Source organism: Chelonoidis abingdonii, chromosome 2 (assembly GCF_003597395.2).
Source record: "Chelonoidis abingdonii isolate Lonesome George chromosome 2, CheloAbing_2.0, whole genome shotgun sequence".
Classification (NCBI taxonomy): domain Eukaryota; kingdom Metazoa; phylum Chordata; order Testudines; family Testudinidae; genus Chelonoidis; species Chelonoidis abingdonii.
Window position 1 is genome coordinate 135,197,878 of NC_133770.1, and position 15,799 is coordinate 135,213,676.

Genomic DNA, 15,799 nt, shown 5'->3' on the forward strand with positions numbered 1-15,799 from the left:
TGCTCTTCTTGACTGCCTCTGCACCACTGCGCGGACATCTTCAGAGAGAACTGTCCACGATGACTCCAAGATCTTCTTTTTCCGTGACTCACTCGTTAATGCCTAAATTAGCCCCCATCATATTGTATGTATAGTTGGGGTTATTTTTTCCAATGTGCATTACTTTACATTTATCCACATTAAATTTCATTTGCCATTTTGTTGCCCAATCACTTAGTATTGTGAGATCTTTTTGAAGTTCTTCACAGTCTTCTTTGGTCTTAACTATCTTGAGCAGTTTAGTGTCAATCTGCAAATTTGCCACCTTACTGTTTACCCCTTTCTCCAGATCATTTATGAATAAATTGAATAGGATTGGTCCTAGGACTGACCCTTGGGCAACACCACTAGTTACCCCCCTCCATTCTGAGAATTTACTATTAGTTTCTACCCTTTGTTCCCTGTCTTTTAACCAGTTCTCAGTCCATGAAAGGACCTTCTCTTTTATCCCATGACAGCTTAATTTACGTAAGAGCCTTTGGTGAGGGACCTTGTCAAAGGCTTTCTGGAAATCTAAGTATGCTATGTCCACTGGATCTCTCTTGTCCACATGTTTGTTGACCCCTTCAAAGAACTCTAATAGATTAGTAAGACACAATTTACCTTTACAGAAACCATGTTGACTATTGCTCAACAGTTTGTTTTTCTATGTTTCTTTTACTGTCCTTTGGCGAGAACGTCTCAAAATTTGTGTTAGCCTGTTATCAGCTGTGAGATTATTGTTAAGGCTAACATTTTGTCACGGAAGTCACAGAATCCATGACTTCCAGAGATCTCCATGACATTTTCTGCTTCAGCCTCAGAGTGGCAGGGCTGGAGCTGTCTGCCGAGGGAGCGGGGAAGCACAGCTCCCAGCGGCAGTGGTTGCTGGACTGTTCTTCCCTACCCATTTTGTCACGGTATTTTTAGTAAAAGTCAGGGACCGGTCACGGGCTTCCATGAATTTTTGTTTGCCTGTGAATTTTTGTTTATTGCCTGTGACCTGTCCCTGACTTTTGCTGAAAATAACTGTGACAAAGTTTTAGCCTTAATTATTATTAATGCAGGATTTACCAAGAAAGTAACTACCATGATGATACCAAATAAGATTATAATACAAATGTATAGTAAGTATGCAGTCAGTTTAATATGCAACATTCATAAAACTGTAAAGCAAATGGACAGCATATTAAATATTTTAGTGTTCCCCTTTTGAAATGCTGCCCTGTATTCTCATGCTTCTTTGTATTTCTCTAGTTTAAAAGAAATGCAGTCCTTACAAATGGCAACCCTTCTATCCCTCAAACACACTCATCTAACATGTCAGACATAGACCATTTGTGAAATTAAAATGAGTTATTCCTTATATTTAGAATCATGCCAAAATTAGCCTACAGACCTGTTCAAATTCATTAGTTACTTCTGTGTACTGATGCTCCCATTCCACCTTCCTAATTCACCAGCTGATAATCCTCTGAGGCTGCTGGAAGCAAGAGAGACAGATTGGATATGAGATATTGGGAGGAAGAGAGAGAGTCTCAGAAAGACATGGGCCCTGGGGTGCCATGGGATGATGGGGGGAAATTAACAGGGATGTGTTCTCATTACCTGAGCCCACCCAAATCCACCACTTACAACACATCCCTACACCTACTTCTGTCTAGGCTTGGCATGGGTAAGGATCTGTGGATGGGGTAGAGGCAACCTAATGTAACCTGTATTCCAGGCACTTTCTCGTGAGGGGCTACCCAAAACACTGCTGTTTTTATATGGCTGGGAGCCATCAAGTGCTAATGATGTCTTTGTTCAGAGTCTTGGGGCCGCCCTCTGCATGGTCCTGGTCTCGTCCACACATATTGTATCATGCCTTCCTGGATTTCTTGACTTGTTATGCTGCAGCACCTTGAGGAGCCAGGGGGAATGGTAAGAAGGATAGGGAGTGGGGCTTGAACAGAGAGCACAAGGAGTTTGAGGGCAGCAAATCAGGCTATGCACTAGTTTTTTTAGAAGTAGCTGTCAAATTTGATTGCGACATTAACTTTGATATCTATTCAGATCCCCACCAAAGTTGTTGAAGACTTCTTAAAAACCTGGAAATTTTCTCCAAATAAAGTTTGTTAAAATTAGCTAAGTGTCCTGAAGTCATCATACCACCAAAACAGCAATTGAAAGGCCACCTTCTTAACATTTCTTCAGCTCACTCAAATTAATTACTCAAGACACACACGCCTACTCCCACCACTTCCACACAAAACATACAATCTCTAATTGCAATTGCATGGAATTGTTTGACATTGATGTTTTCTAATTGTTACAACGCATCAGCACATCACTTCTAACCAATCTGTATGATCAGAATTAAAGGCTGTATATTTTATGTGGAGGTCAGAAGAGGAGTGGATTTAGGTAATGAGAAGGTAAAACAACAGCTGTAGGTTGCGTGGGCAGAATGGATTGATTTAAATAAAAGTAATTTAAATCAAGTGGAAAAAGTTGATTTAAATGATTTTAATCAACTTCTCCATTTGTACTTCAGATAATTTTCTGAAGAAAGGTGCATTCTCATTGGTTGATGTAAATGGACATTTTAATGGTTATAACTAAACAGAGCCTTTACAATAGATTTGATAGTGTACAGGAAAAAGATGTATCTATATACATTTATTTAAGAAGTAATATAGCTCATTATTTTCAGGTTCTTATTAAATGTATATTTTACTGTGTTAGAAAAGGGTGAATGATACAGTCCTTATTTGCCACTATTGTGCCGTATTTATGAAGCTTGACCTCAAAAGTTAAATGTTTTTTTCCCCTGATTTTTTCTTTATATAGAAAAACAGCCTTTAACTCAAAGTTTTTGATAGAGGCTTATGGATTCAGTAAATTTGTTTTTTATTTAAATGTTTTAAGAGATTATTATAAAAAATGTAGGCCTTAACATATTTTTGTATTAAATTCAGATTTCATTTTAAAAAGAAATGTATAGTAATTTAAATAACAAAGTAAAGAACTCCCAACTTGTGTTTCTAAAATTAAAAAAATTCCAATTTAAATTTAAAATAACCAATTTGTATCCACCCTGTGTACGCTTGAGCAAACTAAACTGGTTGTTAATAGTTGAGAGGCATATTCTGTAAAATGTACTATAATAGTTACAGACAAGCACAAAAATTAGGCACTTGTGAAAGGGGCATGTGTTGGGGAGATATACTGTTAGAGAATGGCTTCACTCTGCAGAAGGGTGCCATGGTAGGTATGAGGTCAGAAGAGATGACTAACCCTGTGGGAGTACAAAATAGACATTTTAAACAAACAAACAAACAAAAACTACTACTATAAAATGGTGCAGTAGCTTTAGTCACTTACCTGATCTTCATAAATCAGTTTATTGTGATGTCATCTATATAGTTGAATTATGTGTGGAATGTGCCTCTTAACTCTGCTATCTTGGACATTATGCATATAAATCTAAAATGGATGGATATTTCTTAAAACTATTTGTAGATTCTTTTAAATGTACAGTAATCTTTGGTTTATTCTTTCCTGGTTTTAGAAATAAGTAATGACACATTCCATTTTGATATCAGCCGTTGATGTTTTGTTGATACAAAGCATGCTGTATGGGAAAACCTTCCCCCCACACCCATTTAACGTTCTGTTTGTTTAATAACATGGTTTTAAAACCAGCATGGATATTTTAAGTATTGTTAAAGTAAGATATATATTGCGTATTCTCTGTAAAATATTTAGCCTTTGGAGGAAGTTCTGATAATTAACTTGTCCATCTTCCTATTTATACTCTCAGGCCATGGCTACACTGGCACTTTACAGCGCTGCAACTTTCGCGCTCAGGGGTGTGAAAAAAACGCCCTCCTGAGTGCTGCAAGATACAGCGCTGTAAAGCCTCAGTGTAAGCTGCAGGCTACACCTGTAGAGGATGTGGAGTATGTGCAGCACTGGGAGAGCTCTCTCCCAGCACTGCCACTGCAACCACACTCGCACTTCAAAGCACTGCCACGGCAGCGCTTTGAAGTTTCAAGTGTAGCCATACCCTCAGATTGTCTTTTTAATTGGTAAACACTGTCTTGTAAATCGTTATTTCAGAAGTCACACAAGTTGAAAATAAACTGTAAAATTGCATTTTAAACTCCTGATTCTTAAATTGTTTTTAATTTAAAACCTGTCCCAATTCACATATGGGCAAGGCGAAGGTAAACAGTTGCCTCTTTGGTAAAGCGGTTTTAATTTTATTAGAAGCAATATGCTGCAGTTTTTAGAATAAAGCAAGCAGATGGGGAATATCAGTTTAAAGGCCAGACTTGTGGAAGCCAGCCTCTGCACTTGTAATTAATGTGCCTTGTATGTCCAAATACCTGATTTGTGGGTGTGATCAGGTACTTAGACATTCAAATAATCTTTCTTGGGTCTGCAAATTATTGTGGGAGCAAAAGAGAAGCCCACAAAAGATAGAGCTCAGAATTTTGACCAAAATATTTGCATCCCATGGCAGCTGTACTTTCTAGAGTTAAGTCTTGTCGATGCTCATATTATACAGCAGATGGAATATTCAGTGTCTTGCTTAATTTTTGAAATACATTTCTTGTTAATAAAAAAAATTTTTATTTCCTTACTGCTGTTGATAAGTTGTGTTTTGTGGCCCTGAGTGTCCGAGAAGTTTAATGTAGGGAGTATATGATTGCACTGTATAATGAAACCTGGACTTTAATGTGTTCAGTTTTATAAATGTTCACATATAATAAAATGTTTCGTTGGACTAAATTTTTTTTTAAATAACACTTCCTCTGTCTAATAAACTATTGAGCAGTTGTGTGTAAGAACATACAAAAAAATCATATTAGTAAGTCAGAGCCTGACTTTTGGCTAGCTGTGAGGGATGCAGGAGCCAGATGAAGTGGTTAGAACTTAAAAATTATATAGTATGGAAAAGATATTGAAAAATTAAACCAAAGTTTGTGAAACTTTCCAGACAGCTGAATGGTATAACCAGTGAATTAATTTTAAAAGAAGGAAAAAATGTTGGATTGGAATAGCTAGGGTGTAAACCTTTGGAGTTTTGTTGTGGGAACTGTTTTGAGTTAGTCTCTTGTGGTTTTAGATCAATATTTTTAGTGACTGCTTTTCTTCTTGTGCTTTTATCCAACAGCTGATATAATCCGGAAACAGTTCCTATAGGTGTACATTTTAGGTGCTGGGTATTCTCTCTGGAGGACCCTTGAATTTGGAATTTTCTTCTCCCTTTCTTGGCAGGGCCTGAGTTTGTTGACTTTTCTGCATGATCTGTTGCTTAATTAGCTTTTCTCTCAGGGGATTAGGTTGATTAGGGAAGTCTCTTGTGATAAAGGTGGACGGTTCTGTATATTTGGGTGATACTGTGTTACAAAATTTTAAACTTTTAGTTAGTTTTTTCTCTCCTTTCAAGGCCTATGGTGTTGGGCTTGTTCTGAGGTAACCTGGATTTACTGGTAGACATGGCGGTATTAATGTCCCAAAACATAAACTTCTCAAACTCTGAAGCATCTGTAAAATAGTTGTTCTATAAAATTAAATACATGAATTAAGGAGAACTTGTGGTTTAAAGGTTTCATTGTCACTTGCATGGGATGGCCTGTAGTGGATATATAAAGTGTGAAGAGAGAGTAAATGTTCATTTATTTTTGGCTTTGTAACTATTTATTTGTTGTTGCTGTACATTTATATTAAATATAATTTAAAAATTATGCTATTGACTGCAGCGCTATGTTATGCTTTTATTGCAAGCACATATGAAAACTGTTTTATAAAAGTGTTTTTCTTTTCCTCTACTTAGTTTATTCCCCAGATATGCCTTCACGGCTTCCAGTCCAAGACATTTTTGCTGGACTGGTTACAAGTATTGGTACAGCAATACGATACTGGTTTCACTATACACTTGTGGCCTTTGCATGGTTGGGAGTTGTACCTCTTACAGCATGTAAGTATTGAGTTTTTGCATTGAAGTACTTTCATAATGATGTTCTTATAACAAGCTTGCAAATAGCCATCAGCTTTAATACTTCTCATGTGTTATCAATTTTGTGACTTGACCACGCACTTTATTTCAGAAGTTTATATTTTGCTGTATTTTAAATTACTTTGTCTAAGAAACTATCTGATTCATAAACCAATAGCATAGTGCAGACAATAGCTAATAGGTAGGAAAACAGAGACCATGTTAAGGGAATGTTAATGAAGCATGAGAATGCAGGGCAGCATTTCAAAAGGAGAGCACTAAAAATATTGAACATGCTGTCACCAGCCTTAGTTTCAACCCAAAGGTCTCTCCCAAAATAAACCTGAAACTACATGTTTTATAATGTAAATAAATCAATTTTTTAACAAAACACCCCTGGAATTAAGATAGGTGCATGCTATATGTCACCCTGATAGTATATTTTATCCCTTTCTGCTACCCTTCTAGACTGTCTGCTCTTTAAGCCCAGGACCGTGTTTTCTTCTGTATTTGGAAGTGCCTAACATTCTATGTGTTACTACAATGTATAGAAGTTATTAGGGCTCTACCAAATTCATGGCCACGAAAAATAAGTCATGGACCATGAAATCTGGTATTCTGTGTGCTTTTACGCTATACTATACAGATTTCACTGGGCTAGACCAGCGTTTCTCAAATTGGGGGTCCTGACCCAAAAGGAAGTTTCAGGGGGGGTCACAAGGTTATTTTAGGGGCATTGCACTATTGCTACCCTTACTTCTGCATTGCGTTCAGAGCTGGGCATCCGGAGAACAGCTGCTGTTGGTGGGGTGCCTAGCTCTGAAGGCAGCAACCCACCAGCAGCAGTGCAGAAGTAAGGGTGGCAATACCATACCATGCCACCCCTTACATCAGTGCTGCTGCCTTCAGAGGTAGGCAGCCAGAGAGAGACAGCTGCTGACTGAGGGCCCAGATCTGGAGGCAGCAGCACCAAAGTAAGGTGGCAATACCATACCATACCATGCCATCCTTACTTCTGCGTTGGGATCCTTCAGAGCTGGGATCCTGGCCAGCAGCCGGTGCTCTCCAACTGTGAAGCTCTGAAAGCAGCACCATTGCGAGCAGCGCACAAGTAAGAGTAGTAGTACCGCAACCCTCTCTACAATAGCCTCGTGACACCCCCTCCCCTCCCATTCATTTTTGGGTCAGGACCCCTCCAGGTACAACACAGTGAAATTTCAGATTTAAATAGCTGAAATAATGAAATTTATTATTTTTAAAATCCTATGACTGTGAAATTGATCAAAATAGACCATGAATTTGGTAGGGTCCTAGATATAAGAACTAATATGAAAATGTTTCCCTTTAAATTGGTTTCTGTATGTGGAATGAGTTACTGCCAAAGCTGAAATTTTCATAACTATTGTGTAATCTCTCCCATTCCTTCTCCCTCCTTATCTTTCCCTTCCTAATCCTTTTATCCCTTAATTCACCTATTTCCACTGACTTGTCCTCCCTCCTCATTTCCCCATACCCATTCATCATCTCCTCTTCTCCATTCACAATTCTGTGTCTCTCCCTTGTCCTTTCACTTTTCCTACCCCTCTCTCCTACTCTTCCTCTCTCACTTCAGGTATGTCTATACTTTGAGCTGGGAATTTGACTCTCTGCTCAGAGACATACCTGCACTAGATCTAATTGAGCTAGTGCGCTAAAAGGCATGTAACTGGGGCAGATGGAGGGGCTGGTCAGCCCAGTCCCCAGACTCTGAAATGAGGGATAGTGACCACCAAAATGAACAACAGCGAGGGACAACACACCCTGAAATGAGGGACACAGTGAGGGATCTCACTTTTTTTTTTAAATTGAACACAGTTTTATTTAAAAATATATATATGTACAAGCATGCAAGCCTGAAATGTACTATAATGAAACTAAGTGATTGTAAGTATGAAGAGAATCCTTTATTTTATTGTAAACAGTAGCTTCCTACATAAAATCCAATTGCTCAGATGTTTACTGTTGTGTTTAGTGTCAGAGACTCCTAGCTTGCCCTCTGCCTAGAGACCTCTGCTCCTCTCCCCCTTAAATTATTGAATAAAAGTGAAACTTTTCTCCATATGCAGACTCTCGGAGCTAATCCAAGGGGACTGTGGTACCATCAGCACAAGCTGGGGTATCAGAGTAGAGTGGTAAATAAAGTAAAGTGGAGCAATGCTTGGTCACCTGTTCAAAGAAATAAGTATTTTTGTAGAAATAAGCACATCTTTCAAGTGATTCATTTTCTAAGATAGGCTCTATGAATGTGTTAATGTTTCATTTTGGGGGTTCTCTTTTTGAAGAATGGCAGAAGAGCTGGCTATTGGCTTCAAACATCACCCCATAAAATGTTAGATTCCTGGAGTATGTTCGGTATAGTCAACTAACTTAAAAAAGTTGGTGTTATTCCATGTACTGTGTGTGCATCAGGAGAGGCCTTGATCCTTCTGCAAGTTAGAGATTTACGGTCAACCCAAGTTTATATACGGCAAGGACAGCCATCCACGCCAGTGCTGGGACTTATATGTGAATAACAACTATGTAATGATATATTTTGTGACTTATGTCCGAATGAAATCTTTTTGCACATCTGTATTGGTTCCCACCAATTGGTTTTAGCTTCTGTCCCAGAGGTAAATTGTTACTAGGGCTAAGAACAGTCTGGAATAAACTAATAATAGTTACTTTAGAGAGGGTTCTTCCCTCATAACTGAGGGTATTTACAGCACTTTGTTTCTTTTATACAGGCCGTATCTACAAGTGCTTGTTTACTGGCTCCGTGAGCTCACTATTGACACTGCCCTTAGATATGCTGTCAACGTAAGTACTAACTAGCCTGATATAGTGACTTTTTAACCAGATGCCTATTAAAGTTGTTGCTTTTGGTACTCTCAATTCCCAATTCTTTTGCATTATCCTTTGACTTTACACCTTCTTAGACTGGCTGCTACTACTATCATCTTTGCCATAGCAAGGAGACCTAGCCAACTGTTTTACAGCTGTACTACAACTGTCCTGTTTTTGAAGTGCTGATGTGAAGGATGAACAAATCAGACTTATTGAACTGAGCCTGGGTAATGCTGTTTCATATTATAGACCTATGTGGTTTATTCAGCCTTAGGTATACTTGCTATGGTGTAAAGTATCACTTTTTTTTTTTAAACTTAATTTTCTTTAATTAAACTGTAGCAGAGCCTATTCTAAAGGTTTTAGAATTATAGCCATCTTTTATGTAATTTTCCTATACATTGTTTTATACCATATGACCTACTAAGATATTGGATCCTTCACGATTTCCCCGTTGCTTAATTATATTTTATATTTCTATATACTTAATTTAATCTGTCCATGATGGGGATTTCATAAAGATTGGAACTGATTGGCCTCTCTTTTAAGTGGTCATTTCAATATTCCACACATCAGACTTTATATAATATTATCACCCTTGTATTCTCTTCCTCCCCCCACCCCCCGGATCACTGGTCCATACTAGTCACCAACTCAGTCTCAGATTGCTTTTGTATTTTAATTGAATTATTTATGAGGTTAATGCACATGGAAGCCAGGTACTGACAGAGCCAGTTGTAAGCCAAACAGGCATTGAACAAAAGTTCTGTTAGCTCGCCTTGCATTTTGGCCAATGCATTCAATTCTGCCTAAAGGCACTCAGTCTTGGAGTTTTGAGTTACACTTCAAGTCAAGCCCTATTGACATCCATTTTTTTTTTAATGGGGACAGAGGCTCCCTAGGATGAGAACATAGTACAGATTTCCCCTGTGACCCATTAATAAATCCAGATTTGAACTCATCATTTGAGGGGGAAAATCCGAAGCCAGACTACTTTTTCTCATGTGCTCTTGGATTTTGATATCCAACCGTTTCCCGTGCAGGTATAGGCCTTGATTTTAGCAAGCCTTGTCTAACTTAAGCATGTGAGTAGGTTCGTTTGGACCACTTGTGCTTAAGTACCTTGTTAACTTGGAGCCATAAAGTGTTGTGAGAGGTTGAACAAGCATAATAGAAGAAGACAGTGTAGCGATAGGGGAAAGAGTGGGGAGCAGCTTCTGAAGCAGAACTAAGTTATGGAAAGGGAAAACAGCAGCAGTTCAGACAGGTTCTGTCATTTTATGTTTTGGTTAGGTTAGTTCAGAGGATCAAGCTTCTCAGAAAATGGTAAAAATTTGTATGTTTAGTCCTTAGTGCTTAAACACTCACATGCTATATAATGTAGAATTAAAACCTGCTAGCAGGAGCCTAGTCTGCTGGAATGTCACCTACCTTTTATTTTCTAACTTACATTTTTCTTTTCATTTGGCTGATCTTTGCAACTTGCTCAACTGATTCCTTCTCTAACCCCCCCCCCCCTTCATTAAATACTTGGAAAATTACTTTTTGTGCCATCATCTAATATTTTAACATTATTGACTTCATTCTGTAATCATTCTAATTAATGTTTGTGCAATAGCTGATTCTAATTCCTTGGGCGTTGGGAGATTGAAAGGAAAATTGAAGCTGTCAAGCAGAACTTGTACTGAATCAAATCTGAAATGAACATTGCTAAATTAAACTACTGAATATACTCGTTAATAAGCTGAATATTTTTGGTAAAAAAGTGACTCATCAAAGAGCAGGGTTCGGCTTATAAATGGGTCTACACCAGAATTTAATGATTTTAAACTCTATAGAATCATTAAATTGAATATCTAATGCAGGGGTCAGAAGTGGTGTGCCGAGTCTTCATTTATTCACTCTAATTTAAGATTTCGCGTGTCAGTAATACATTTTTACTTTTTAAGAAAGTCTCTTTCTATTAAGTCTATAATATATAACTAAACTATTGTTGTATGCAAAGTAAATAAGGTTTTTAAAATGTTTAAGAAGCTTCGTTTAAAATTAAATTAAAATGCAGAGCTCTCCGGACTGGTGGCCAGGACCTGGGCAGTGTGAGTGCCACTGAAAATCAGCTTGCATGCCGCTTTTGGCACACGTGCCATAGGTTGCCTACACTTGATCTAATACGTTGTTGTTTTGTTTACCTGGAGCGCCTGCAATGTGGCTGCGGTTTGCTGTTCCCAGCCAATGGGAGCTGCAGGAAGTTTGCCAACCCTGAAATACAGGGTTGGCTTATGAAAGGGTCATACAGTTTTTGCCATATTTACCTAACTATCTTGGAGGGTCCGCTTATAAATGAATGGGCTAATGAATGAGTATATACGGTATATATGGTAAATTGTTTCTTCTAGAAATTTAATTTGCAAGTATCTTTTGTTTTTTCTTGTTGTTCTTGAGGACTATTTTTCGAGTTTCTCCTCCTACTTTATCCTGTAGTGCAGGGGTCGGCAACCTCTGTCACGCGGCTTGCCAGGGTAAGCACCCTGGCGGGCTGGGCCAGTTTGTTTACTGCCATGTCTGCAAGTTCGGCCAATCGTGACTCCCACTGGCTGTGGTTCGCTGTCCCAGGTCAACGTGGGCTGTGGGAAGCTACGCGGGGGGAGGGATGTGCTGGCCGCGGCTTCCCGCTGTCCCCATTGGCCTGGGCCGGCAAACTGTGGCCAGTGAGAGCCGCGATCGGCTGAACTTGCGGACGCGGCAGGTAAACAAACTGGCCCGGCCCGCCAGGGTGCTTACCCCAGCGAGCTACGTGCCAGAGGTTGCCAACCCCTGCTGTAGTGAGTGAGATCTCTTACAGAAGTGTCTCCCTGGAATAAGTAGTTCTTCTTCAAGTGGTGTCCCTGTGGATGCTCCACTTTATGGGCACCCCTTTCACTTTTGATGGGAGATTTTTGGTAGCAGTGTTTCTTCTCCTGGTACATGTGCCCTACACATCCTCATACTCTGTACCAAGGCTATATAGGGTTGTGTGGGTGAACTGCCCATGGTTCTTCTCAGCCAGGCAGTCTACAATATGCCTGTTTGTTGTTTACCTGTTCTCCCCTTCTACTGGTATTTTTGCTTTATAGATGGTTCTTCATCCTAGCAATAATAGTAGGTTTAGTACCTTAGAGTTGGAATGTTTGTTCTCCTTTCCCCTTTTTTTTAAAAAATACCAACAAAACGCCAAACATTTTTGTTTTCCTTTTCTCATATTGAGGGACTTGAACAGCTTTTTCTTCTGTTGAGAATACTGGGCCTCCTGAGTTGTAAAAGGTGCCTCTTTTGTAGAGAAGCAGTCCCTGTGGGTGGTGATCACTTGCAACAAATACAATACTCTCACGTACCAACCAAGTGTAAAATCTGCTCTTCTTTTAAGGGTAGATCCCGTAGAAACAAGGAATTAAAAATAGACTATTGATGAGGGAGCAAGCCTTAAGACCAGCTTCCAACCTGGATACAGAGAATCCTGTGCCCCATCATCATCAAGATCAGTCACCAAGAGCTTTCAAGGGGAAGATGGCACTGAAACCCTGGTCTTTCAACACTGTCTTTCACTGAGTTTACCAATAACTGCACTGCTTGTACTGAGAGCTTCCCACTCCAAGTATAAGGAGAGTGATAAAAGAAGCAAAACAGAATTCCTCATTAAAGTCACTGGAGACCACAGGCCTCTGCAACATCATCCATGCTGATATCGAGTTTTGTTGTACTTCCAGTACTTCAGGAATTCCTGTACCCAAAAGACTTTATGGTGTCAAATGAACCTGAATTTCTGCTCCTTGCAATCTCCAGACACCTCTTGGTAGTAAGGTTGGCTGGGTCACTGACTGCTCATGTTTCTGGAAGACGTACCTCTTCTCCATCTTTGACCATTCGCAAGGAGGAGTTGTCACCTCTTGTACAATATGTGGGGGAACATTTTGATTCAGACTCTAAACTTTCTGTTCAAGGATCACTAATTTATTCCAGGAGATGACATTCTCTGTTGCAGCTGGACACCAGATCCCTGCCTGCCAACACTTGGGATCACCATCTTGGATTCCTCCCTCCAGGCCTTATGGGTCTCCCTCATTGCCTTTTTGGGATCGAGGGGCCATGTACCTCCAGCAATTTTGAGGGACCTCAGCTCAGCTCAAAGACGACTCCTAGTTTGATGGCCAGAATGGACCATCATGAATATCTGGTCTGACTTCCTGCACATTTCAGGCCACAGAACCTCGCCCACCTGCTCCTGAAATAGACCCCTAACCTCTAGCCAAGCTATTGACATCCTCAAATCATGATTGAAAGACATCCAGTTACAGAGGATTCACCATTTACTCCACTTTAAACCTGCAAGTGACCCTGCCTCATGCTGCAAAGGAACATGAAAACCCCTTATGGTCTCTGCCAATCTGACCCAGGAGAAAATTCCTTTCCAAACCCAAATGTGATGGTCAGCTGGACCCTGAGCATTTCGGCAAGACCCACCAGCCAGACACCTGAGGAAGAATTCTTTGTAGTGACTCAGAGCCCTCTCCCCATTTAGTGTACCATCGTGGACAGTTGTGGATACTTGCTACCAGCAGTTTCAGATTGGCTACAGGCCTTTATAGCCAGTCTCATCATACTATCCACTTCATAAACTTATTACGCAGCATCTTGAAGCCATTTTTTTTTTTTTTTTTTTTTTTTTTTTTGCCTCCTAACTGCTCCCACAGAACTTCACTCCTCTCATGGTTAGAAACCTTTGTCTAATTTCAGGCCTAAACTTGTTATGGGCTAGTTTATAGTCCACTTGTTCATTCAACACTTGGCACTTGTCAAAGTTAGACTCAGGACTCACAGTTTGTCAGACACACTCTGTTTATTATGTCCACAGCTCTCTTGCTTACACCCCAGATAATGTGAGCACAATACAGACAACAAAACTATCTTATTTATACAGATAAAGGAAGGGAGACTTAGCAAGATAACAAAGGAAGCAGAATCTGATAAGTTTCACCTGGGCTAGCTATGCATACTCTATTCCTTACTAACTATTACCGATCTTTCGTTAATGTTTGTGCATTAGCACCCTTGTTTGTGCCTAATGTTTCTTTTCCTGGCAGCTCAGCCTGTATTTTCAGCATTTCTTATTTCTGCTTAAAGGTACATACAACATTTCTTTAATCCATTCTTATTTTTACAGTATAATTCATTCTACTTTCACACACTCAACTGAGTAACTCTTTCCCTCCTTGATATTTATTTCTTTTATGTATTTACAGAGAGCAATCATAGCTCCCCATAGCCTTCTTTTGGTTAGGTGTGGTATAGAGGTATGGTAGTTAGTTCAAACAACTTCACTGTTCTGCAGTCTCGGCCTGCAAATAACTCTCAAAGTCAGTCTTTACTCTTGCCCAACTAGTTATCTATAAGAGCGCTTCTGGATTCAATAATGGCTAGATCTTATCTCCTCAACAGGTTCTTTGCTCTTAAAGAACTTTATGCAGAGAGTGCAGCTCAGCCCTCAAGTTCCAGCAGAGGCATGTCTGCAAATGCTGGGACACGTGGTAGCTTGTGTTTTTGTGACACACAATGTCAGGTTGCATCTTCGATATCTCCAGAGATGGCTCAGAAGTGTTTATATACCCAACACCACACAGTTGCAGCAAGCTGGTATCTTTTTGATAGCAGTCACTCACTTGGTCGATGAATCCATCCAAAATTTGTGCAGGAATTCCTACAGTCATATTAACATTGGACACTTTCCTCTTGGGATGGGTCCTCACACAGGCCAGGGCAAATGGTCACAACAGGAACAGTGCTTGGATATCAATCTGTTGGAATTAAACGTGGTCAGAAATGCTTGCCTCCACTTTCTTCTCCTATTCAAAACAAGTCCATCAAGATCATGACAGCATAGCTTGTGTATGTTATATCAGTTGTCAGGGCAGAGCGCGTATACCCTCATTGTGCACCGAAACAATAAAGATTTGTAACTGGGCGTAGCCAATTGGATAGTCATCTCAGCTTGTTACCTCCTGGGTATGTACAACACTATGGCGAACAAGCTGAGCAGACATTTCTCCCTTAATTAGAGTCGGAGTTGTACTCTCGAGTCCCCAGTGACATATTCCCAACTTGGGGATTTCCAGAGATCGAGTTTGTTTATTTATTTATTTATTTATTTTGCTGCGGAAGCCAACACAAAATGCGGGAAATTCCATTCCAGCCGGGGGCTCAGTCCTCACTATCTAGGAGATGCTTTTGTCATTATGTGGACAAAAGGTCTTTTCTGTGCATATTCTTCAACTCCATTTCTCTTTAAGGTCCTTATCAAGATCACACAGGACCAAGCTAAAGTAATTTCGATTGGACCAACTTGACCAAGACAAGTTTGGGTTATTTACCTCATCAAACTCACTTCTCGTCCTTTATGGTGGCTTCCAATCAAACCTTAACTGTTGTCTCAGAATGTGGGTCAGACTTTTCACCCCAGTCTGAATATCCTACAACTACAAGCTTGGTTTCTTAATGGTTTTAGGGAGTAGAGACCAAGTGTTTATCGGAAATACAAAAGAGAGTGTTAAATAGCAGAAAGGAATCTACTAGACATACTTACAATCAGAAATGGAGAAGATATAACCTTTGGTGTAACAGACGCCATCTTTCTTCTGTCCAATCATCTCTTTCATCAATTTTGAATTACCTGTTGGAAGTAAAAAATTGAGGCCTTTCTGTGAGTTCCATCAAGGTTCATTAGAGGCATTAACAGCTTTCCATGTGCTCATAGACAGTTTCTTTGTATTTGCTCATCCAACCACAGTGAGATTCCTGAGAGGACTTATCAATTTTTTTTTTATTTTTATTTTTTTAAAGATTAGAGCTCTTACATCACTTTGGGATCTCAGCCTGGTTCTTTACCATCTCATGAAA

At 39.6% G+C, this 15,799-nt stretch overlaps 1 protein-coding gene across 4 annotated transcripts in view; it reads left to right on the forward strand.

Moving 5' to 3' along the window:
* Window positions 1-15,799, forward strand: part of MARCHF6 (membrane associated ring-CH-type finger 6) — a 123,648-nt gene that overhangs the window by 30,355 nt on the left and 77,494 nt on the right. For all 4 annotated transcript variants that reach the window (XM_032796330.2, XM_075062675.1, XM_075062676.1 and 1 more), the window contains exons 4-5: window positions 5,846-5,989; window positions 8,773-8,845. In XM_032796330.2, coding sequence (XP_032652221.2) covers window positions 5,846-5,989; window positions 8,773-8,845 — 217 coding nt within the window. The remainder of the gene's footprint in view (window positions 1-5,845; window positions 5,990-8,772; window positions 8,846-15,799) is intronic.